Here is a 22,645-nt window from a genome sequence, read left to right as displayed (position 1 = left end):
GTGTCTGAATCTGTGTCTGCTCCTGTCTTTGTCAATGACTGTGTATCTGTCTGTATCAGTCTGTGTCTATATCTGTGTCTGTCTGTGCCTGTATTTTTGTTTGTTTCTGTGTCTGTCTGTGCCTGTATTTTTGTTTGTGTCTCTGTCTGTCTGTATCTACATCCGTGTCTGAGTCCATATCCATGTCTCAACCCCTCTTGATGCCAGTACCTTCCCTCTGTTATTTCCCATTTATCTTGTAATATATAGCTTGCTTTGTATTTATTTGTTTACATATTCTCCCCCCAATTAGACTACAAACTCCTTGAGGGCAAGAACCTTTTGTATCCCCAACACATAATACAGCACCTGGCACATAGTAGCTCATTAATAAATGTTTATTGATTGACTGATGTCTGTCTGTGTCCACATCTGTGTCTGTGTCTGTGTTCATGTTTGTGTCCATATCTGTGTCTGTGTCTGTGTGAATAAAGATGTGGTTAAACTTAGAGTCATGGGACCTGAGTTTGAATCCAGGCTGTCACTTAATCCTGTGTGACTTTGGACAAGTTATTCTCTTCTCTGAACTTCAGTTCCCTCATCTGTTAAATCAGGGGATGGGACTGGCTGACCTTTGAGGCTCCCCAGCCCCATGGTCTGTGTGTTTACCCCTGTGGCTTTCTGGGACATATATTGAAAATGGACCAGCCAGGACTGGCATACCCCACCCCACACACACCTGCAGTATTGTCCTTGCAAGGCACCAAGGGCAAACAAAGGGATTCATGGCATGCCCTCCCCATCTGGTGGCCACACCCAGCTGCCTGGCCATCTGGCCTGGGGAGCTCTCTTCCTGTCCCTTTCCCTAACTCCACAGTCATCTGTTTGCATCCAGCCAAGGCCTGTGATGTCCCTGAGTCTGGTCAACCTTTAGATGGTGACGGGGGTAGTGGAGTCAGGGCCTTTGGGTTTGACCCCCACCCTGACTCTAATTTGCTTTCATCGAATTTTTCTGAGTTCTAGTTCCTCCTCCCTCCCTGTCCCTCTCTCCCCAGCCCAGCCCTTCAATGATAGGGATGGACTTTGACCTCAGAGATCCCTCCCAGCCCTGGCATTCTTGGAGTTTGTGGAAGGTTCTCCCTGGGGCCTCCACCTCTCTAATCTTAGTCCTTAGAGCCCAGCTTCCTCCATGAAGCCCTCTTTGGCTGCTTCAAGCCCCTCCTGTGCTGGGTTCTGGGCTCCCGTGGCTCGTTTGCTGTCCATTGATCTCCTGATCTCTCTGCTACTCTGTTCTTGTATATGTCAAGTGTGCCCTCAGTCACTGGCTGGGGGCTGTCGGGAACCTGGCTTAGCAGCTGCTGGAGCTCTACTCTGGCCGTATTGAACCTCCTCTGTCCTTGGGAGCCTTCCCCCCACCCCCCTTGCTGGACAGTCTTTGGGTCCTTATCCCTGGCCCCCAGGGGCTGCCAGCCTTCTGGCTCTGCCAAGTCTCTCCTAGGTGTCCAGGCTAAGGTTGTGTGGGACCCTGAGAGTGAGGGCTGGGGGGACTGATACCAGGGGATGGTTCACATCAAGGTCAAGCTCAGAGGATTCCATGACAGCACTGTCAGGCTAGTGCAAAGCTTTATCATGACCATTTGACAGATAAGGAAACTGAGGAAATGAAATGGTGATAGACAAAGTGCCCAGGGATGCCAGCTAGGAAGCATCCAGTGTGGGAGTGGGGGGAGCTCCTGCTCCCTGACGGACCTCAGAGGCCTTAGAAGCTGAGGCCGAGAGAAGGAAGGCCTATGACCAGGGCTGCCCAGCAGGTCAGCAGAAGAGGCACAGCCAAAAGGCCGTGGGGCCATTCTTAGCCACCTGGGATTTAGGGTTGGGCCCTGCCTGGGCTGGAACCTTTTTGCCCAGGCAGGTTCTGGCTTTGTTCTGGGGGCCACTGATGGCCTCCACTGTCTCCTGCTCACCTGTGGGCTCATGTGTGTTCACGCATGTGTGTGTACCTGCTTCTGTCTCTGCAGATCCTGGCCTGGTTTGAGGAGGGTGAGGAGACCGTGACAGCCTTTGTTGAGCCAATGGTGATCATTCTTATTCTCATCGCCAATGCTGTTGTGGGGGTGTGGCAGGTGGGTAAGGGGCACGGGTGGCAGAGTAGGGTGGGCAGTGGCCCCCTGAGGTTTGCCCTCAAGGCTGGTAGCAGGCTGGGCAAACAGGGCTCAGTGGGGGCTGGAAAGGAGGAGTCCTCTGTCTGCCCCCGTAGGACCCTGGCCGATCCATGCCACTGTCTGGTGCCAGCCTGTGCTGAGGTCCCCCCAAGGCTGACCAGTGGATGGGATCAGCCTCCCGGGCAGGTAGCCTGGGGGTTCCAGGGTGGCCCCCGGTGATGAGGAAGGTCTGCTGGTCCAGGAGCCCTCCCTTCCTCCCTGCTCAGTCTCGTTGGCCTCCAGGGCTCCTCAAATCATCTAAACCCAGCCATGCTGATGTCCCTTGAGGGACCAGAGGATACAGGGATGTTGGTGGCTTTGTCCTGGGACGTCACTTCCCTCCTTGACCCCGGTGCTGTTCTCAGCTGAAATTGGAGCAACCAGTGTGCCCCACCCCCATTCTGAGCCCCTGCTTGGAGGGGCTGACCCCCTCTCCCATCCCCCCACCCCCACTAGGGTCCTGACCAGGATCTGCCTGTTCTGGCAGGAGAGGAACGCAGAAAGTGCTATCGAGGCTCTGAAGGAATATGAGCCTGAGATGGGGAAGGTGATCCGCATGGACCGCAAGGGCGTGCAGAGGATACGGGCTCGCGATATTGTCCCTGGAGACATCGTAGAAGTGGCAGGTAGGGGTCAAGGGCTAGGCGTGCGTGCGTGCGTGTGTGTGTGTGTGAGTGCGTGTATATGGGTACACATGCACACGGACATGCATGTGGGGGCGTCCCTGCAGGCTTGGAGTAGAGCAGGGGCCCTGAGCTCTGGCCCCTGCAGGCACAGGGCAGCTGCGCACTTGTCAGGGTGTGCGTTTACGGAGAGGACAGGGCCTGAAGGAGGGCTGGTTCTGTGGCACCTCTCAGTAAGTGAGGCTTATAGGTTCTAGGCCCATCCTCTCTGGGGCTGACCCTCGGGGCCCTGCTGAGCCCTGGGCCCCAGCACTCCTGGCCCTAGCATCCTCGCCCCAGCCCAACCTTCCAAGAGACAGCAGGTGGCAGGGGGCTGGCTGAGCAGGGGCCTCCCAGGGGGTGTCACACCCCACTCTGGCTGCTCTTTGTTCCACTGAGGAGCTCAGAACTATTGGATGGACCAGGGAAATCCCTGCAGACTTTCCTTCTGAGAAAGCACATCCTGATGTCGGCCCTCAGTGCGGCCCATGGGACGCGTCTCTTCTCCTCCATGAAGATACACTAGTTCTCAGTCCTGGACCCTGGGTCGAGAGCCCCGTGGCCCAGCCAGAGGCTCTGACTGACCTGCCAGGATGCTCTGGGGTGGGGGGAGCTGCCCCTCATCTTCCCAGAACCTCAGGTGCAGCTGTGAGATCCCTGGGCAGCAAGAGGGCAGATTCCCTCCCAGGGCCCGCTGGTGAAGCTGCAGGAGCCCGGGGAGGGAGGCCCTGGAGCCCGGAGTCCAAAGGAGGAAGTCATGGGGAGAGGCAGGTGGGAGGGGCGGACACAGAGAGCCTGGGGGTCCCCGGCTGGAACCTGGAGCTGTCGGGGCACCTGCATTGTTCATGATTATTTCAAGGCCAGCAGTCGAGGAAGTCATCCCCAGGCCTCCGAGAAATGTCCTTGCTGCCCTTCACAGAGGACAGGGGAGGCAGAGACCATTTTTCTGGCCTTGAAACGTCAAGTGGGGGCAGGGGAGGAACTCAGTCACCCTGAGGTGGCTCATGAGCCTCTTGGCCTTCCTCTGATTGGGATGGTAGATGACCCTCCTTGTCTGGGTCTGGGAAACCCCTTCCTGGGTGCCTGCAGAGCCCCATGGCCAGGTAACCAGTCCCTTCCCCATCGGTTCAGAGGGGTGCCTACACAGCCCCATGGCCAGGTAACCGGTCCCTTCCTCACCGGTTCAGAGGAGTGCCTACACAGCCCCATGGCCAGTTAACCGGTCCCTTCCCCATCGGTTCAGAGGGGTGCCTACACAGCCCCATGGCCAGTTAACCGGTCCCTTCCCCATCAGTTCAGAGGGGTGCCTACACAGCCCCGTGGCCAGGTAACCGGTCCCTTCCTCACTGGTTCAGAGGAGTGCCTACATAGCCCCATGGACAGGTAACTGGTCCCTTCTTGAATGGTCCAGCAGGTGGCTTACACGGCCCCAGGGCCACGTTGGGCCCACTGGGAAGTCTCAGATTCTGGGACTGGTGCAGAGTTCTCAACCTGGCGGGAAGAGCAGGACCCTGGATAGACCTGGAAGGGCTGATGTGCCTGGTGTTTGTCCTGGCTAAGGGTGGACTCCTGACCTTTGGGTCTGTCCTGGATGAGACTGATGTAGGACAGGAATCTTGGCCCAGCCGAGGCTAGTAATGCTGGCTTTGGACCTGAGGCCATTTTGGGTCCTCCCGAGCCCTGCCTGAGCTTGGCCCTCTCTGGGGAGTGCCTGCAGTCCGGAGCCCCCCTGTCAATGCTGTACAGTGTCTGGCCTCACCCAGGGGCAGGAAACAGAGGGCTGTCACGGTCAGCAGGGGGTAGAGGGGCCTGGGCTGAGGGAGGGGGTACTGCTTCCCGAGCCCCTCCCTGACGTCTTCGCCCAGAGAAGCTGCCCCGGGGCAGTGGGCAGAGGTGCCCTGGGCTGGGGTGGGTGCCAGAAGCCTCTCCCTGGTGCTGCTTCCTGCTTCCCCTCCCCCGGCCATCCCCCAGCCCAGGTCTGACGCCTCTCCCAAGAGAAGCTGCCCAAAACCCACGGAGTGATTTATGGCAATGTGAGGGAGAGGGGCCGGCTGTTTGCTATGGCGACAGCCAGCCTCGGGAGGGTTGTTAGCTCCCTGACAATGAGCCTCAGGGAAAGGTTTCCTCTGGCTGCTTCTCCTTCCCGGATCTGCAGGGCCTGCCTCACACTTTCCACTCACTTGACATAGCTGAGGCCCCAAGTCGTGACCTGAACCAAGCTGTTCATGTCTGAAAAGAGGAAAACACTGCCCCTCCCCCAGCTCCCCTTCATTTCTGATTTCTATTCATGGCCAAGGGTGCCAGGGAGCAAGGGCTGAGGCTGCAGCCCAGGGCCCCCTCCCCTGCCCTTAGTTGGCCCATCTCTGAGGCCAGTGCCTTCCCCCATCTGGACTGCCTCAGTTTCCTCCTCCATTGCGATTGCTCAGCTGCTTCCCAGTTTTAAGTCTCTCTCTCCCCTAATCTCTGATCTCCATCCCTTTCTTTTCGGCACCTGTGGCCTTCTGGGGCCAGTGAGTCCTGAGCCAACCTGCCGTCCCTGCTGAAGGCCTGGCAGCACCGCCCTCTGTCCTCCTCCTGCTTTTCCCAGAGGCAGTGGGTCCAGGGGAAGACAGGCAGGATTCTTGCTCCAAGCTGGGCATGCCTTTCTCATGTAGAGCCTGGGGCCAGAATCCGCATGCTTGGGATGGAGGCAGGGCGGGGAAGCAGGGGCTCCTGGGCCGGCCTTAGCGCTGGTTATCCCTCGGGCCCCGTCTTGAACCTTCTCCTCTTCCCTCTGTGCCATCTCTCCTCATCAGCTCCCCTGGGTTCCGTGACCATCTCTACAAGAGGGAGCCCCAGACTGATCTTCTCTACCCTTGGCCTTCTCCTTAGCTCCAGATTCACTGCTCAGAGGGCCAAACCCGCTCTCTCTGATCTGTCTCAGACTCGCCACATCCAAGGCTTTAAATCCTTTGTCTTTAAATCCTCCCCCTTCCCAATGTCCCTGATTCCTGCTGAGAGCCTGCCCTTCTCTCAGACTCCCCCTTCCTTCCCCCGCCCTCTCCCCTGCCGTGCTCGCTCTTGGCCTTCCCACCCTCCCGAGCTCTCTTGAGGACACCCCTCTTTCCTGGCTCAGCCTCCTTCGGGCCCTCATCCCCTCTCACTCGGACCATTCCTACGGGCCCCTCAATGTCCCCTCTGGCCCTCGGCTCTCCAATCCATCCCCCATGTGGCTGCCAGATCCCTGAAGCACGGTTCTGACCGTGTCATTCCCTGGTGTACCTAGGGTAAGACACAGGCGCGTCTGTTTGGCCTTAAAAACCTGTTCCTTTTTGGCTGCGGTGGATGGAGCACTGGGCTTGGAACCAGGAAGACATCTTTCTGAGTTCAAGTTTGGCCTCCGACACTTCCTAGTTGTGTGACCCTTGGCTAGTCGCTTCACCCTGTTTGCCCCAGTTTGCTCATCTATAAAATAAGCTGGAGAAGGAAATGGCAAGCCGGTCCCGTGTCTTTGCTAAGAAAACCCCAAAATGGGGTCTTGGAGAGTGGGAAACGACTGAAATGACTGAACAACTAGCACCCCCACCCCCACCACGACCCTTTCCATGGTTTTTCCTTCGTGGACTCCACGGTCCTCCCGGGATCTCCTTCGTGGGCTCTTGGTCTGGCCAGTGTAGCCTTTGGCCCGTTCTGCACACACAATATTCCACCCCCACCTTCATTCCTTTGTACAGGCTTCCCCTTTCCCTCCCCGCCCCCATCTCTGTCTTATAGACTCCAGCTCCCGGCCACCTTCACCTTAAGACCTGTCCAAGACATTCCAGAGCTGGGCTGTAGATTTTGTGCTTAGGGTTGGAGTGCCAGGGAGCAGTTGAGGCTGGGAGGTCATGTCCTGGGCAGCGGTTCCAGTGTTCTGGAGCAGAGACTGTGGTTCAGTCCCTGCTAGTCTGAAGCCTGCAGCCAGAGAGTTCAGACCAAGGGGGAGCCTTTCCTTATGTCAACCTGCAGAGGCTTCCAGCCAGTTAACAGGGGCTCTGAGGCCAGCAGCAGTCTACTGGTACTCCAACTAGGGGCAAACCCACAGCTGTGTTGTCCTCACCCAAATCCCAGGTCAGGTGCTTGCAAACCTCAGACTTTATACCATGCTGCTTTGGGCACACTGAAAGCTCTCTAGTCCCTAAACTGACCTACCTCTAAGACCCTCAAAAAGCACAGCACTCAACAGAATTCAGCAACAGAATCTGAGGAATACAAAGCAGGACCCCCAGAGGCTCAGATATTCCCTCTAGAAGTATGCGGAGTCTGGCCCTAACACAAAATCCCAATTCAGGAAGAAAGACTGAAAGAATAAGTAAAGAAAAAAAAAGAATCCCTGTATAAAAGAGCTATTGTGGTGACAGGGACACAGAAGACAGACACCCAGAAGGAGAGTAGATTCTAAAACCTCTGCATGCTGAGCCATTTATGGTTGGGCACAAGTTTGACCAGAACTGGACCAGATGAAGCAAGAGTGTACAAAAAGATTTAAAAATGATTTCATCAATCAAGCAATGAGATTGCTAGAGGAAAGGATGGAAAAGAAACGAGAACTTTAGAGGAAAGATTTGGAGGGAGAATTAATATCCTGACAAGAAAAGCACAAAACCTGCCCAAACTGCAGAGCCCTGGAAAACTAGGCTGGACCAGACGAATGACCCCACACGACAGCAAGACCCGGTCAGGCAAAGCGAAAACGGAGCAAATGAACAGAAGATCTGTTGAACGCTGGCTCGGGGCCCCTCCTCCTGCCTCCTGGCACCTCCCTGGCTCTGCCCTGCCTGCCTCTGCAGGGCAGCCTCTCCTGTAGACTGTCAGCTCCCTGTAGGCAGCGCCGGTGGCTGCCCTTCTTGGAAGGCCCACCTTCCCTTTCCTCTCTCCTCCCCCTGCCACGGGAAGTCCAAAGGCTTGTCCAGGGGACCAGAGTCCCTTCCCCATTGCAGCCCGCCCTCTGCCTGTGGGGGCACTAAGGGAAGGAAAGCCCTGGATTCTAGGCATGTTACTTCTTCCTGAGAGCTGCGGCTGGTGCCCAGCCTGTGATCCTCAGGGCAACTTCTGGGGAGTCAGGGCTGGCAGGCAACCAGGACATGATCATCATCACAGCACTGGGGTCCCCCAGTAGCTCAGCAGGGGAAGATGGGCCCCGAGGCCAGCGAGGCCACAGCTACCCAGAGCATCTCTGCCCTGAGGCACAGTAGGGGAGGGCAGAATTCCAGGGCTGAGGGTCAGGGGTCAGGACCAGGAGCCTGGGGGAGGAGCTGCTGCTGAGCAGAGAACTGCCTTCCCAAGGGAAGTGGAATGTTTGCAAGGGAGTGAGCGCCCTGTCCCTGGGAGTGTCCAAGCAGAAGCTGGCTGGCCTCTTTGTCAGGGCTATGGTAAATGGGATTTCTTGGTCTGGGGTTTTTCTGGAGGCCTCAGTTCCTGCTCCCATGCCTCCATTACACAGGCTCCACCCTGTGTCACCCTTTCCTGTGGATCTCATATCTTCCCCTGAGGGCTTACATGGAGAGCTGATGAATGGCCCAGAATCAGCTGCAATCAGCATTGTTGGGGGAGTGTCTACATTGAAGAGATCCCAGTGCATCAGAATATTCTGGTGCCCTCAGGAATGAGCACAGGGCCTGGTGCACAGTGGGTGCCTCTCAATGTTGGTTGTAGACCCCAGAATCTAGCCTCATAGCCCTGTGATGTTGGGGGACCTGGGCGCCAGGAGTGGCCTCCTGCACCGTTCATATGAACCAAAGGCTGGCAGACCAGCTTTCCTCATGGCACCCCTGCTTGTCCTCAGTTCCGTGCGGGGACAGCAGCCTGTCTGGCCTGGAAGGGGCTTTGGGGAGCCCCAAGCCCGCCTCTCTTTTTAAGTGCCGGCAGCCAAGGCCCAGAGGGAGGAGGGGACCTGGCAGGACGCACAGTAAGCGGCAAGGCTCTGACCCCTCAGTTCTCTTTCTAGCTATTCACAGGATGCCCATCTAGAGCCAGGATGGAGCTTTGAGGCCCTCTAGGCCGACCCTGAGGCCCGGGGAGTGAATCTAGCAGCCCAGATACTTCCTCTAGAAGTATGGCCTTGCCCCAAGGCACTCCGGCTGCCAGAGCCCGTGCCACAAGGCTGCATGGTCTCCAGCCTACCCCCTGCAGTTTTACAGAAGAGGAGAGAGGGGCCCAGAGGTGGAGGAAGAGAGCCACCCAAGGACATTCAGAGTTGGCAGCAGAGTTATGGGTGGGGGGGGGGGGCCAGGGCTCCTGCTGCGCCAGAGGGAGGGCGGGCCTGAGCAGGCCTGCGGGGCAGTGGGAGCATCCCTCCCAGACCAAGCCTCTTCTCTCACTCTCTCCCCTCCCTGAAGTTGGTGACAAGGTGCCAGCTGACATCCGCCTCATCGAAATCAAGTCTACCACGCTGAGAGTTGACCAGTCCATCCTGACAGGTGAGGGTGTGGCCTGGGGCGGCGCAGGCGGTGTGGTGGTAAATGCTGCCTGGGTGAACGCCAAGGGGCAGCTCAGATGCCCTTTTCCGTCGGTCATGGTCCACATGGGATCTGGCTCAGTGCTGGGTTTCCAGCTGGGTCTATCTCCAGTTACCTGCTCCTGTTGTGGGGTGGAGGGCAGGCCTGGGGCTGAGCTAGGGTCACTGGGGACTGATTCTGGGTGGCAGCCCAGGGAGTGAGAGATCAGAGAGGTGGGACTGTGTCCTCTCCCAAGGAAGGAGCCTTCCTGGAGCACCCTCCCCTGTCTGTTGGGAGACCAGGCTGCTCCCTTGCAGATGGCTGAGCGAGCAGGGCAGGGACAGGGAGGTCCCCAGTAGCCTCCGTGGTGGGCCTGAGATGTCCGCCTCTGGCCTCCCAGGCCCAGGACCGCTCGGTCGCTGATTCTGAGGAGGGTCGTGTGGGGACAGCCTGTTTGGACCCCATCAGGACGGCAGGAGCCCCCTCTGAAGCAGGGCCTCATGGGGCATGATGAGAGGAGCAGCTCGAGCCAGGAAGAGGGGTCAGGCACGATTCCGTAGACTGGCCTGGGACTCAGCTCAAACAAGACTGGGTGTGAGTCCAGCCGTAAGCTCGTCTGGGCTTCGGGGCTGGACCAGGTGACGTCTGGGATGTTTGCAGTGACATCCTTCTGAGTTCTCCAGCTCAGATTTAGCCCCTCTTACCTAGGGCAAGTCCAGGCAGGAGGCCTGGGCCAGGCCCAGGGCCAGGAAGGCTCCCCAAAGTGGCCCCAGTGACTCCTGATCCAAGGCTGGAGGCTGCTGGCCTCTGCTGGTGGGCTGGGGGAGGCCTGGGCGCATGGGGTGGTCACAGCCAGGAGGAGGAGGTCGGGACAGAGCTGCTGGACCTCAGGGACTCAAATCTGAGCCGCACCCAACCAGGGCTCCTCTCATGAGGCCATTCAGCCTCTGCTTGGAGCCTTTCAGGAACAGGGAGCTCACCCCTTCCCCAGCTGGCCAGGCTGCTTTGGGGCCCAAGTCTGGCCCTGTAGTTCACCCCTCGTTTTCCCCTCCAGGACCAAGTCAATGAGGCTAATTCCTTCTCTGTGTGGCAGCCTCTCAGAGACTTGCACATGGCTCAAAGTGCCCATGAGCCTTCTCTTCAAAAAAGAGGCTTGAGAGGAGCTCCTGCCTGGCATTCCACTGGGCAGGGAGGGGGCAAGGAAGGGACACAAGGTAGACAGCAGAAGAGAGATCAGACGCAGAGCTCCCTCAATGGACAAATGGGGAAACTGAGGCCCGCAGGAGTTACCTCCGGGCTCTGCCCGCTTCCTGCCAGCATCCCCTCTGTGTCCGAATCCATGGTGGTGGTTTGGGAAGTGGGCAGTGCAGAGCTTTCCTTGCAGGCTTCGGAAGTTTAGGGCGTGTGTGTGTGTGTGTACGCAGGTGAATCCATGTCTGTGCTCAAGCACACCGACCCCATCCCTGACCCCCGGGCCGTGAACCAGGACAAGAAGAACATGCTGTTCTCAGTGAGTCTGCGTCCATGGTCCTGCTTGGGGCTTGGGGCGGGGCAGGAGGGCTGGAGGTAGCTTCTAGAAGACAGCACCTGGGCCTTGCCCAAGGCCCTGCCCCATTGAGGAAGAGAGGGCCAGGGCTGGGATATTCGCTGTCCAGCCAGCTTCTCCACCCAGTCTGGGCCAGGAGGCCTGGCCCACCACTCACACTAAGTGAGGCTCAAGGTTAGCCCCTGGGCCTTCAGTGCTAAGCACTCCCTTCCCAAGAGACAGCCAGAGCGAGTGGGAGGGTCCTTACTATACACATAAAGGAACCTAGACTCTGAAAGGGTGGGGCCAATGCCCTGGGGCGATGAAAGCTGCTGGGGAGCCCCTTCATGTGCGCTGGCCTGGAGCCTGTGTGGGGCTCAGCTCTTAGTTGTCACCAAGGCCATTTGGCTTGGGAAAGGCAGAGCTGGGGGCCTATTGCTACCCCCTCCTGCCTCTGACCGCTGCTTAATCTGTGCTAGGGGGGAGAGGCCCAGCCTAGGCATGGTGGAAGACCACCAGGCTAGAAGATGGGGAGCCCCAGGTCTCGGCCACCACTCCCTTCGGGGTCTTGGCCAAGGGTCTGCCTTCGTCTGGGCTTCAGTTTCCTTCCCTGTAAAGTGATGAGGCTGGCGTTGATGTCTTGGCCCTTCCGACCCTTTTGTGTGGCCTGCCAGAGCCCAGCCTTGAGCAGGGGCTGTGGACCTATGTCTGCTCAGGCTGGGAGTGCCTTGTGTGGCCACACCATGCAGGAGAAAAGCCAGCTCTTGTCTTCCTGGGGCCCTTCAGTCCCTCATGAGCCGGCTAGTGCAGGGGGCCAGGAGATGACCAGAGGCCCAATTCAGCCCCCCATTAGACAGATGAGGAGGCAGAAGCACTCCGAGTGACTTTAGGACAGAGCTGAGTGTGAGCCTGGCCCCCATTCCAAATCGAGGGCTCTGGTGCTCATCTCGGTGTCTGCTGCCTGCGGATGTCCGGGGTCCTCCCCGCGGGGTCTGTACTGTCATTCCAGTCCTGGGCAGGGGGTCTCACAGCCTGGTGGTTGTGTCCACACTCGATGCTGGGGAGCTCCCTCTGACCTAGAGGCAGTGAGGCCAGAAGGGAATGGTGCTGTCCGCTGTCTCCCAAGGAGCAGGCTCTTCTCAGGGCAGGCTGGGGCCTCTCCCTGCAGTCACCGAGCTCTGCTGGCTTCCAGGGCACCAACGTCGCTTCAGGCAAGGCCGTGGGCGTGGTGGTGGCCACCGGGGTCTACACGGAGATAGGTAAGATCCGCAACCAGATGGTGGCCACGGAGCCGGAGAAGACGCCGCTGCAGCAGAAGCTGGACGAGTTCAGCCAGCAGCTGTCCAAGGTCATCTCCATGATTTGCGTGGCAGTCTGGGCCATCAACATCGGCCACTTCAGTGACCCCGTCCACGGTGGTTCCTGGCTCCGCGGCGCCATCTACTACTTCAAAATCGCCGTGGCCTTGGCGGTGGCAGCCATCCCGGAAGGGCTCCCCGCCGTCATCACCACCTGCCTGGCGCTGGGCACCCGGCGCATGGCCAAGAAAAATGCCGTTGTGCGCAGCTTGCCCTCCGTGGAGACCCTGGGCTGTACCTCCGTCATCTGCTCCGATAAGACTGGAACCTTGACCACTAACCAGATGTCTGTCTGCCGGGTGAGTGGCCAGAGCGCCTCGGCCTCCTCCTTCCTTGTCTGTCTCTGTGTAGAACCCTTTAGCCTTGCGTGTGAGTCAGGCTGTGTCCGCAAGGGGTGCGTCTAGGCCATTGGCGGGTAGCTGATGGCGCAGGGGATAGAGCGCCGGCCCTGGGGTCAGGAGGACCTGAGTTCAAGTGCGGCCTTGGATGCTAACTAGCTGTGTGACTCTGGGCAAGTCACTTCACCCTGTTTGCCTCAATTTCCTCATCTGTAAAATGAGCTGGAGTAGGAAATGGCAAACCACTGCAGTATCTCTGCCAAGAAAACCCCAAATGGGGGCATGGAAAATCAGACACAACTGAACAATACCAGTTCATTGGGGTCAGGACTCAGGTAGGTGCCCAGCAAAGACTTCTGAAGCTTATTGACTGACTCAGCGTGGCTGGGAATGGGGAGGACCCGGGATCTGGAAGCCCCCTCCCCGCAACATACATGTTTGCTTTGGGCTGGGAAATCTGCATTTCCTAGAGGAGGGCTGGCCCTCTTTGAGAGGTAGGGAGCAGCTTCTGTGAAAGGAGGCTGGGGGAGGGAGGTGGGAGCCGGCCGTGTGGGCTTCTTGGTGGCGTGGCCACTCCATCCCAACTTTCAGGCTTTGGGGGTGGGGGGGCGCTCCTTTGACCCCCCAAATAGATTTCATTCTGTTTCTGGTTGTAAAGTGAGGCCTCCACCTTCTCCCTGCCCTCTGGAGTGATGGGACAGGGATTAGGGAGGGGGAGCGTAGCCCCAGCCCGACCAGCTTGTGCTCTGAGCTCCTGGGACCCGAGGATCAAACACTGGTGAGCTCCCTACAGCCAGCCTGGAAGGGCTCAGCCAGAGGAGCGTGGTGGTGGCGGTGGCAGGGCTAACTTGGACATCTGGTTATGGCCTGTGCCCGTCCATCTGAAAGCTGTGTGGGGGTCGGGGAGTTGCTGTGGCTCAGAACGTGGCATTGGGACCCAGGGACCAAGAGGCCAGTCTGGGCACTCAGTGGACACGGGAGGAGACAGATTTCCCAGCACCTCAAAGCGCCCCTTCAAGAAGTGATGCACTGGCTGCAAAGTCCCCTGGCTAGTCCTCCCAGAACGTGCTTTAAAGACCTCCCCCTGTGCCCTCTGTTGGGAGGACTGTCGTTGACCCCCCTTAGGTGGCCTCTGTCCTTGCTCTCCTCAGCACCGATGCTGGGTCTCACTAGTGAGGGGTGCCGGGGGGCCTCTGTGGGAGGCCAGAGACCCCAGGACTCAGCAGTCATCGCACCCCTCTCTGGGGCCGGTTTGGGTAGGTCCTTCCTGGCTACGACTGTAAGGGCAACGTCTCAGTGACAAATGTTTTCTTGGGAAGCATGTGTTTTCTCCACCATAACAATCATGCTTTGAGTGTGGGGAAAGTTGCTCCACGACACTCCCTCCCTGCCTCCACAGGACTTGGCCTGGTTCCTTCTTTCCTCCCTTGGGGGAAGGGGGTGTTGTTTGCTCTCCTGCCTTCTGACTCCTTCCCTGTTTGGAAAAGAGCTCGGAGCCTGGGCTCCAAAAGTCTCCTGATTTTTTTCTGGGTGGGGTTTAGTTTCGTCCATGGAGCCATTGTTCCTGGGGGAGGGGACCTTGTTATTGTTCTTGCGTCCCCCCCACAGTGCCTAGCTCAGGGCTAGAGCACAGTAGGTGCTCAACCTGGCCTGTGTCCCTCATGGTCTGATTTCCTGGGGAGCCCAGCTGACCTGGAGAAAGTAGAATGAGCTGGTAGTGAGTTTGAAGAATTGCTGCACCGCCCATGAACTGCCCATGAAGGGTAGGCACTTGGGATCTAAGATTAAAACCAAGACAAGTCCCTGCCCTCAACAAGCCTGTGTCCACACAGAGGGTTTGGGGGCAGAGGAGAGGGCCCCGAACCGAACTTGAGGAGGGCAGGTGACAGCAGAGGTTCTGGGTGCAGGGGAACGCCTGGGGCTTCCTTTTCCATCACCGGAGGTCTGCAAACAGTCTGGATGACCTGTCGCTGGTCACGGAGAGGGAGGGCGTCCTGGGAGAGGCGTGGGCCTGCCTCTGTGGCCTCAGAGGTCCTTGCCAGGGCGGTCAGTTCTCTCTTGGGTCTTACCGTCCCAGACCCAGGATGGACGTTGGCTTCTCGGGATTCCAGAGGTAGCCCTGTGGGCGTGGGGTTCTCTTCTCTACTGCCATCAGCCCAAGCCACCGATCTGGGTGTGTTAGCCACCAGTGACTACGGGAGCAGTTCACATCCATTAGCTTTTACAATGGATGTTTCTTTTGAAGAAAGAACAAGTGAGGGGCAGCTAGGTGGCACAGTAGATAGAGCACCGGCCCTGGAGTAAGGAGGACCTGAGTTCAAATCTAGCCTCAGACACATGACACTTACTAGCGGTGTGACCCTGGGCAAGTTGCTTAACCCCAAAAGAAGAAAGAACGAGTGTAAGTGTTCTTGCCCACACGTTGAGGGGTGTACTCCCCCCACACCGCCTGGTCTTAGTCACCAGACACCATGTTAAACTTAGTCTATAATCATAACACCACTCCCCTCCAACAATAATACACAAATATAGCTAAACCAATTAATATTTATTAACTTCTAGGTAGAACAAAAATATGAAGAGAACTTTCCAAAATTCCCCTCAAGTTGTTATGCTGTTTACCCCACATGAAACATCTCTTCATTCACTCGTCCAACTTCAGTCATTTTTCCAAGTCAACCTCAGTACAGAAGTAGGTGACGTCTACCATTTTAGAACTCCTCCACAGCAGTCCCATTAGGTAGGCAGCATGAATCATATTAAGTTCGTTTTGCAGATACAGAAGCTGAGGCCAGGAAGTCTCTGGGGAGGACGGGCTCAGACTCATTCATTTTCACAAAGCGTTAGCCCCGCCAGGTTCCCCTTCAAGGCCTCATCCCTGCTGGATGAATCCCCATGTTGGCCACTGTTGGTCTGGCTCCAAGGGTCATTCCTTGCTCCTCAGGGCACTGGTGCTCGGTTGGCTAAGGGACCCGTCATGGACTCACTCCTGGAACCAGGATAGCTGGTGCTGCCTTCCCCCAAAATGAAAGAGCAGAGGCTGAGGCAGGGGCCCCAGGCCAGCTTCAGATGGGGAGGAGGCCTGAGGACTTAGATGTGCTCTGAGTGCCCTGGGAGAACAGAGGCCCAGGCAAAAGGAGGCCTTTGTGAAGGCCCTTGTTTGGGTTCAAAGAACCAGCTGGGTTGTAGAATGTCTACAAATGCTCCAAGGTGTGCGTGAGGGGCTTCTGTCAGGGGCTGTGAGCCCTCCGGCTCTCCCCAATGGGGGATGGAGTGCACCAGGAACACGTCTCTTCATCCCTGGGCTTTGGGGCCACCAGCCTGGAGAAGCTGGCTTTGATTTTCAGCTCCCCCAGGTCAGAGACCGTGTCTCCTTCGCGTCTGCACCAGCCACGTCCTCTGTTTAGGGCTGGGTCTGCCCCTGCTGGTCCAGACTTGAGCCACGGGATTGAAAGGAAGCAGATGCTTGTAGACCATGCCACGTTTGGCCCAGGAGTTCCCTACGGGCTATCTCAGACTCCCTGGGCAGCTGTCTGCGGATGGGCCCCTGCACTGCCTCAGAGTTGGAGGGTGGCTCCCAAACATTCCTGACTTCCCCTTAAAAAGCCCTCAAGGAACTGAACTGAACAGCTCTCTTGTCCACCAGGTAGCAGGGGCCCACGTCTGCCCTGGCGCTACAGAGGACTGCTTGGTCCCATCCCTGCTGCCCCCGTGCCCAGGCACTAGGGAGACGTAGGACAGGGGCTGCTGGTGCATTCTGTGGTCAGTCAGCACCTGCTTGGGGAGTGGGAGCGAGCCTGGGTGCCCAGCCTGGGCAGGGGGCCCTTGGCACTGTTGGCTTTGGGGCTTCTGGCTTGTCTGGACAGCATGGGAGGCTGTGGGGAGGGGGCAATGAGAGCCTGGCTGCCAGTCCTGGGGCGCCTGTGCATGTCCTCAGCTGGGAGGCTGGAGAGGCTGAAGCCTGGCTGCCTGCTCCTCTCCCCGCCCTGGCCCACAGCAGACACAGTTGGTTCCTCTTGGAACCAGGCTAGGCTGGGCCCCTATTTACCTCCTAGGAGTTCCCTGGGCAGGGAGCCGGAGGCATTGTTCCCACCGTCCTCTGGGAACAGCTGTTCAATATTGACCTTGGCAGGTGGTGGCTGCCTGGGCAGGGTGCCCTTCTGACCAAGGCCATCTCAGCAGAAGAGCCGGGGGAAACCTGCCTCTGCTCCGCGCAACAGACGCGTGACCTGCTCCCCAGAGAGCCCCCTCCTAGGCCCGTCCACCCAGGGACCCTCAGCGCAGGCTGTCCCTCCCCATTTTCTCCCTCTCTCCAGCCTCCTGCTTTGTGCTGGTCTCTGTGCTCATGCCTGGCACCTTGGCTCAAAGAGAATTTTGCATAAAGTTAAGAATGACGTCAGTCTCTTGTCTCATTTCCTGGGCCCCTCCCCAGCACCCCCCACCTCAGCCCAAAGCCTTGCTGTTTCACAGACCCCTGTGTGCCAGGCCCTGAGCGCAGGGCTGGGGAGAAAAGACAGGAGCAGGCCCTGCCCTCAAAGAGCTTACATGCTTTTGGGGAGACAACATGTACACCAGGTAGTGAATTCAAGGCTGCTGGAAGAGAGGGAGGGTACCCACAGCTCTCTGGGGGCTGGGGCTTTGGGGGGGAAGGGGGATAAGAACAGAGTCTCTGCTGGAAAGCAGTGATACCTGAGAGAGCCTGGACCAGATGACCAGGCCTGGGAGACAGCCTATGCAAAGGTGTGGAGGTGGGAGATGGGGCTTTGTTTCCCTGGAGCTGAGCATGGTGCCTTGAACATAATGCTTCTTAGTGAAAGTTTGTGAGAGAGAAGGAGGGCATGTGTTAGCCTGGAAAAGGGGAGGGTCAAGGCAGCTGGGTGGTACAATGGATAGAGCACCAGCCCCTGGGAGTCAGTAGGACCTGAGTTCAAATCTGGCCTCAGACACCTACCAGCTGTGTGATCCTGGGCAAGTCACATAATCCCAGTTGCCTCCAGGTCCCACAGCCAGGGGCTGTTGGAGGACTAGAATCCTGGTCTTTCTGGCTGCTGCTCCTGATCCTTGCATGGCGCATGCAGGTCTGCAAAGCCCTTGCATGGCATCTTGGCCGATCTGTGCAACAAGCTAATGAGAAAAGTTTTGTTATTGTCCCCATTTTTATCTGAGGAAATACACTCAGAAATTGGGCGATGTGCCAAGAAGTGTCTGGGGCAGGATTTGAACCCGGGTCTTCTCGACTCCCAGGTCAGCCCTGGGCCCATGTTGCGCTGAGTGAAAACTGCCATTTGGAGTGTGGAGTGTGGCCAGTTAGGAGGCTGTGCTGCGGCTGTCATCTCAGTGAAGTCAGAGTAGAGGCTATCTGCACCTGGGGAGAGAGAGGCCCGTGAGGAAGGCAGAGAAGGAAGGAGTTGGTGCAGGGGCCTGGGGGCTAAGTTCTCCCCTAGGAGGATGAAGCTGGGCCTGCTTCTCTTGTCCCAAGGGCCTCTCTGACCCCGAGCCTCCTTCCCAGGGGGTGACCGGATCCCCCAGCTCTGGTTACAGGAAGGGAATGTACAAATTATTCATTTGTTTGCCGAGTGTCTTTCTTCTTGGAACTTTCCCAGATGTTCCATAAGATTCTGGCCTGAGTGTCTTGGAGGAGGAGGAGAGAAGGAGGAGGGGGAGGAGAGGAGGAGGAGGAGGAAGAGGGGGAAGAGGGGGAGGAGAGGAGCAGGAGGAGAGGAGGAGGAGGAGGGGGAGGAGAGGAGGGGAGGGGGAGGAGAAGGGGGATGGGGAGGAGGGAGGGACGAGGAGAGGAGGACGCTCACGTGGTTAGTCTTTTCTGACCCACTCCCCGGCCTCTCAGTCTGGATCAGCTGGGGTATCCTCGTCCTCATCATCCTGACTCACCTTTCTAGGGTGCTCTTCTCACAGTCCCACCCCTCTGGCCTCTCTCCTCACATCTGGGTAGGTATTTCAGGTGTTTTCATTGTACAGATAAGGAAATTGAGGCCTGGAGAGTTAAAGCTACTTTCTAGGCACATTGCTAGGAAGTGTCAGAGGTGGGATTTGAACCCAGGTCTCTGTTGAAGTCCATCACTATTTCCAGGAAGGAGACTGGGGGAAGCATAAAGAGCTGAGAGCCAAGTCTGGCCGGTGGCAAGGGCTGGGGACACTGCCCCGCCTGGGTGCTCACGTATTTCCTGCTGTCAAAAAACATATCCTGTGCTCTGCAGCTCAGCTAGTCTGATTCTGCTCCTGTCCTGGCCACCAAGTGTTTCATTGCTTCAACTCTAGCAAAATCCTCCCTCTGAGCTCTTGCAACCAGTCCTGTCTCCCTCTACCAGGCACTCAGCCCTTTGCATATTCTGCCTTATGACTGATAGATGCTTCTAGCAGGCAGCCTGTAGTGGTTTCCTGTTGCACCTTGTCTCTCAGCCAGACCTACCCACCAGGCCCCAAAGGGGAGACCTTGCCCCTTCCGGCCCCTCCTGCCCCTTTCATCCCCTCCCCCATCCCTGCCCCAGCATTGTAACCACTCAGTGAAGGCTTGAGTGAACCCTCAAGGGGCAGAATGAATGAACTGCAAGCCCAGGGATAAAGAAAGAGGAGGAGGAGGAGGAGGGGGAGGGAGAGGAGAAGGGGGAGGGGGAGGAGGGGAGGGGGGTTTGATTCTCCATCATGCATTATGGTCCTGAATGCCACAACCCTCATCTTTGGCCCTATGTCTTGCATGAGACGTTCCAAATGATCAGCAGGCAAACAGCCTTTACTGCCCTGTTTGGCCTCCCCTGGTTGATTAGAGGACAAGGTCACAGAATCCTTGTGCCCGAGGGGCCCAACCTCCATCCTCCCCCCCCAAGGGCAGGACACTCAGCTGTGACATCCTGCAGAGGTGGCCAGCCAGCCTCTCTAGCACTTTTGGGCGTGGGGAGCTCCCTACCATTACCTTGTTAGTTTTATTTGGAAAGTTCTTTGAGTTAAACTGGCTTTTTTGACAGTCACATCACCCTGTTCACTCACTGGACTTGCCACCAACTATGGTGGTGCCTCTGGCCTTGGTCCTCATCAGACTCACCTATGGTCAGTCCTGGACACCCCAGTTTAGGAAGGACGTTGATCAGCTGGAGAGTGTCCAGAGGAAGGCAGTCAGAGTGTCAAAGGGCCTTGAGTTCAAGTTGTGAAGTCAACAAGCATGCATTAAACACCTACTCTGTGCCAGGCACTGGGCTAAACACTGGGGATACAAAGAAAGAGAAAGGATAGTCCTTGCCCTCCAGGAGCTCCCAGTTTAATGAGGAAGTCTCATGCGAAGAAACTATAGACAGGATATATTGAGGGTAATCTCAGAAGGAAGATGCCAGCATTGAGGGGACTGGAAAAGGCTCCTTGCAGAAGATGGTATTTTATCTGGGACTTAAAAAAAATCCAGAGGAGCCAGGTGGAGATGAGGAGGGAGGGCATCCCAGGCAGGGGGATGGCCAGAGAGAATGCCCAGAGATGAGAGGCGGAGGGTCCTGTTCACGGAACGTCCAGGAGGCTGGGGTTGCTGGCCTGAAGAGTACACGCGTGAGGGAGTCAGGCGGAAGAAAACTGGAAAGGTAGGAAGGGTCAGGTTATGAAGGGCTTTGAATGCTGAACAGGCTTCTATGCTTGTACTGGAGGTGACAGGGAGCCACCGTAGTTTATTGAGTGGGAGAGAGAGGGGTGACGTGGTCAGACCTGATTTTCAGAAGATCACGTTGGGGGCTGAATGGAGGCGGGAAAGGCTAGAGGCAGGCAGCTCCCCCCCAAGGAGGGGACGAGGGTCGGCACCAGGCTGGGGGCAGGGTCAGAGCTGAAGAGGGGGTGTATTTGAGAGCTGTTGTGAAGGTGAAGTTGTGGCCTTGGTGATGGCCTGGATATGGATGATGAGAGGGTGAGAAGTTCAGGATGGCTGCCAGGTTGTGAGCCTGGAGGACTGGGAGGAAGGAGATACTCTGGACAGTAGGAGCAAAGTTAGGAAGGGAGGAGGCGTTGAAGGGAAAGATGACAAACTTAACTTTGACATGTTGAGTCTAAGGTGTCTACGGGACACTCATTGTGAGATGTCCACTAGGTAGCTGGAGGTTAGGAGAGAGCTTTGGGCTGGATAAATAGATTTGAGAATCGTCAGCATAGCGATGATAATTGAGCCCTTGGGAGCTGATGACATCACTAAGTGATGTAGTATAGAGGGAAAAGAGAGGGAGGCCCAGGACAGAGCCTCATGGGTCTTCTGTGGTGAGTGGCCCCAGAAGTAGGAGGAGAACCAGGAGGCTGTGGTGTTCTGAAACTCTAGAGAGAAGAGAGTGTCAGGCAAACTAGGTGGTGCAGTGGATAGAGCACCGGCCCTGGAGTCAGGAGGACCTGAGTTCAAATCTGGCCTCAGACACATGGCACCACTAGGTGTGTGACCTTGGGCAAGTCACTTAACCCCAATTGCTTCACCAATAAAGAGAGAGAGAGAGAGAGAGTGTCACAGAGGAGACGGTGTTCTACAGTGTCCAAGGCTCCAGAGAAGTCAAGGAGAATGAGGCCATTGGGTTGGGTGAGCAAGAGAGCAAAGGTAAGTTTGGAGAGAACAGATTCCATGGAATGAGGACGCTGGAAGCCCGACTGCAGAGTCGAGAAGAGAGCGAGAGGAGAGGAAGTGAAGAGACCTTTCAAATAGGACAGACACATAGCCCTTTAGAATGTGTGGTGGAATGTGGTTGAAGGTGTTGGTCTAAGCCTCTTTTCTGCCACATTGCTTTCCAGGTTTCCCAGCAGTTTTATCAAATAGGGTTCTTTTTTGCCCCGAGGCAATTTATGTTTTCACTTTATCAAACACAGAGCTATTGAATTCTATGTTTCTGAATCTCCCTTGTCTATTCTGTTCAATTGATTTATATCTCTGTTGTTTTTGTTGTTGTTTAACCAATACCAGATGGTTTGGGATGACTGCTGCTTTATGATATAGTTTGAGGTCCAGATGTGCTATCCCCTCTTCATACTTACTTCTTTTTATCATTTCCATTAATATTCTAGATCTTTTGTTTTTCCAAATGAATTTTATTATTTTATCAAGCCTTATCCCAAGTATCCTATTGGTAATTTGATTAGTATAGCATTATGGTGAAAATTAGCTTTAGTAGTATTGTCATTTTTACTATATTGGCACAGCCCAGCCATGAGCAATGAACATTCCTCCAGATATTTATTATCTTTAGGAGCATTTTGTAATTGCATCGATAAGAGTCTTTTGTGTGCTTTGAGAAGCTGATCCCCAGATATTTTATAGTTATTTTGAATGGGATTTCCCTTTCTGTTCTTGCTTCTTCTGTTTTGTTATAACCATATAGAAATACTATTGATTTTGAGGATTTATTTTGTAGCCTACAACTTTGCTGAAGCCATTGTCTCAGTATCTTTGCTGGTTTCCTGGGGTTTTCCAAGTAAACCACTGCATCATCAGCAGTGGGGATAGTTCTAGCTCCTCTTTACCTATCTTTATTTCTTCAGTTTCAGTCTCTTTTCTTCTTGCTATTGCTAACATTTCCTGAACTGTATCAAGTCATGGCTCCAAAAGTTCACACCAAATGACAATCAGTGAAAGGAACTGGACAGGCTTAGCCTGGGAGAGAAGCCTAGGGGGATGGTTTTCTTAAATTGCTTCCTCGGGCTATCCTGTGGAGGAGGGATTAGCCTTGTCCTTCGTGGCCCCAGAGAACAGAGCCAGGAAAAATGGGGGGAATCATAAAGTGGGGGGTGCTTGGGGTCACTGAGAGGCTACCTGTCGGGAGGTGCTCCCTCCCGATCAGAGCCATTCCGGTATGGAAGGGGATGTCGGGGGAGGATGTGAAGGTCTGCTGAGTGGCCTCCCTGCCCTTAGCTTTCCACAGCGTATTCTCACCTCTGCCTTGTTCATCCTTATCTCTCTCCATGTGGCTTAGGTGCCTCCTCCTTCAGGAAGCCCTCCCTGATCTTCTCAGTTCCTAGGGGTGACCTCCTTCCTGTGCTTTCAGATGCACACCTTCCTGTCTGTCTCTCTGTCTGTCTTATCCAGTAGAATGAAATCCCCTTGAGGGCAGACGACTTTTTCACTTTGTCTCCTTTCTCCAGCACCTGGAGTAGGGACTGGGGCATGG

The 22,645-nt window shown here is 56.2% G+C and overlaps 1 protein-coding gene across 3 annotated transcripts in view; it reads left to right on the top strand.

Annotated features, from left to right (window-relative positions):
* Nucleotides 1-22,645, top strand: part of ATP2A3 (ATPase sarcoplasmic/endoplasmic reticulum Ca2+ transporting 3) — a 99,119-nt gene that overhangs the window by 27,566 nt on the left and 48,908 nt on the right. For 2 of the 3 annotated variants that reach the window (XM_027848841.1, XM_027848840.1), the window contains exons 4-8: nucleotides 1,998-2,102; nucleotides 2,668-2,806; nucleotides 9,199-9,279; nucleotides 10,722-10,807; nucleotides 12,015-12,479. In XM_027848841.1, coding sequence (XP_027704642.1) covers nucleotides 1,998-2,102; nucleotides 2,668-2,806; nucleotides 9,199-9,279; nucleotides 10,722-10,807; nucleotides 12,015-12,479 — 876 coding nt within the window. Of the gene's footprint in view, nucleotides 1-1,997; nucleotides 2,103-2,667; nucleotides 2,807-9,198; nucleotides 9,280-10,721; nucleotides 10,808-12,014; nucleotides 12,480-22,645 lie in introns of those variants that run through there. The other variant, XM_027848842.1, reaches the window with a different exon arrangement.

Source organism: Vombatus ursinus, unplaced genomic scaffold (genome assembly GCF_900497805.2).
Source record: "Vombatus ursinus unplaced genomic scaffold, bare-nosed wombat genome assembly UNPS02006874.1, whole genome shotgun sequence".
Classification (NCBI taxonomy): Eukaryota; Metazoa; Chordata; class Mammalia; order Diprotodontia; family Vombatidae; genus Vombatus; species Vombatus ursinus.
This window is presented reverse-complemented; position numbering and strand designations above follow the sequence as displayed.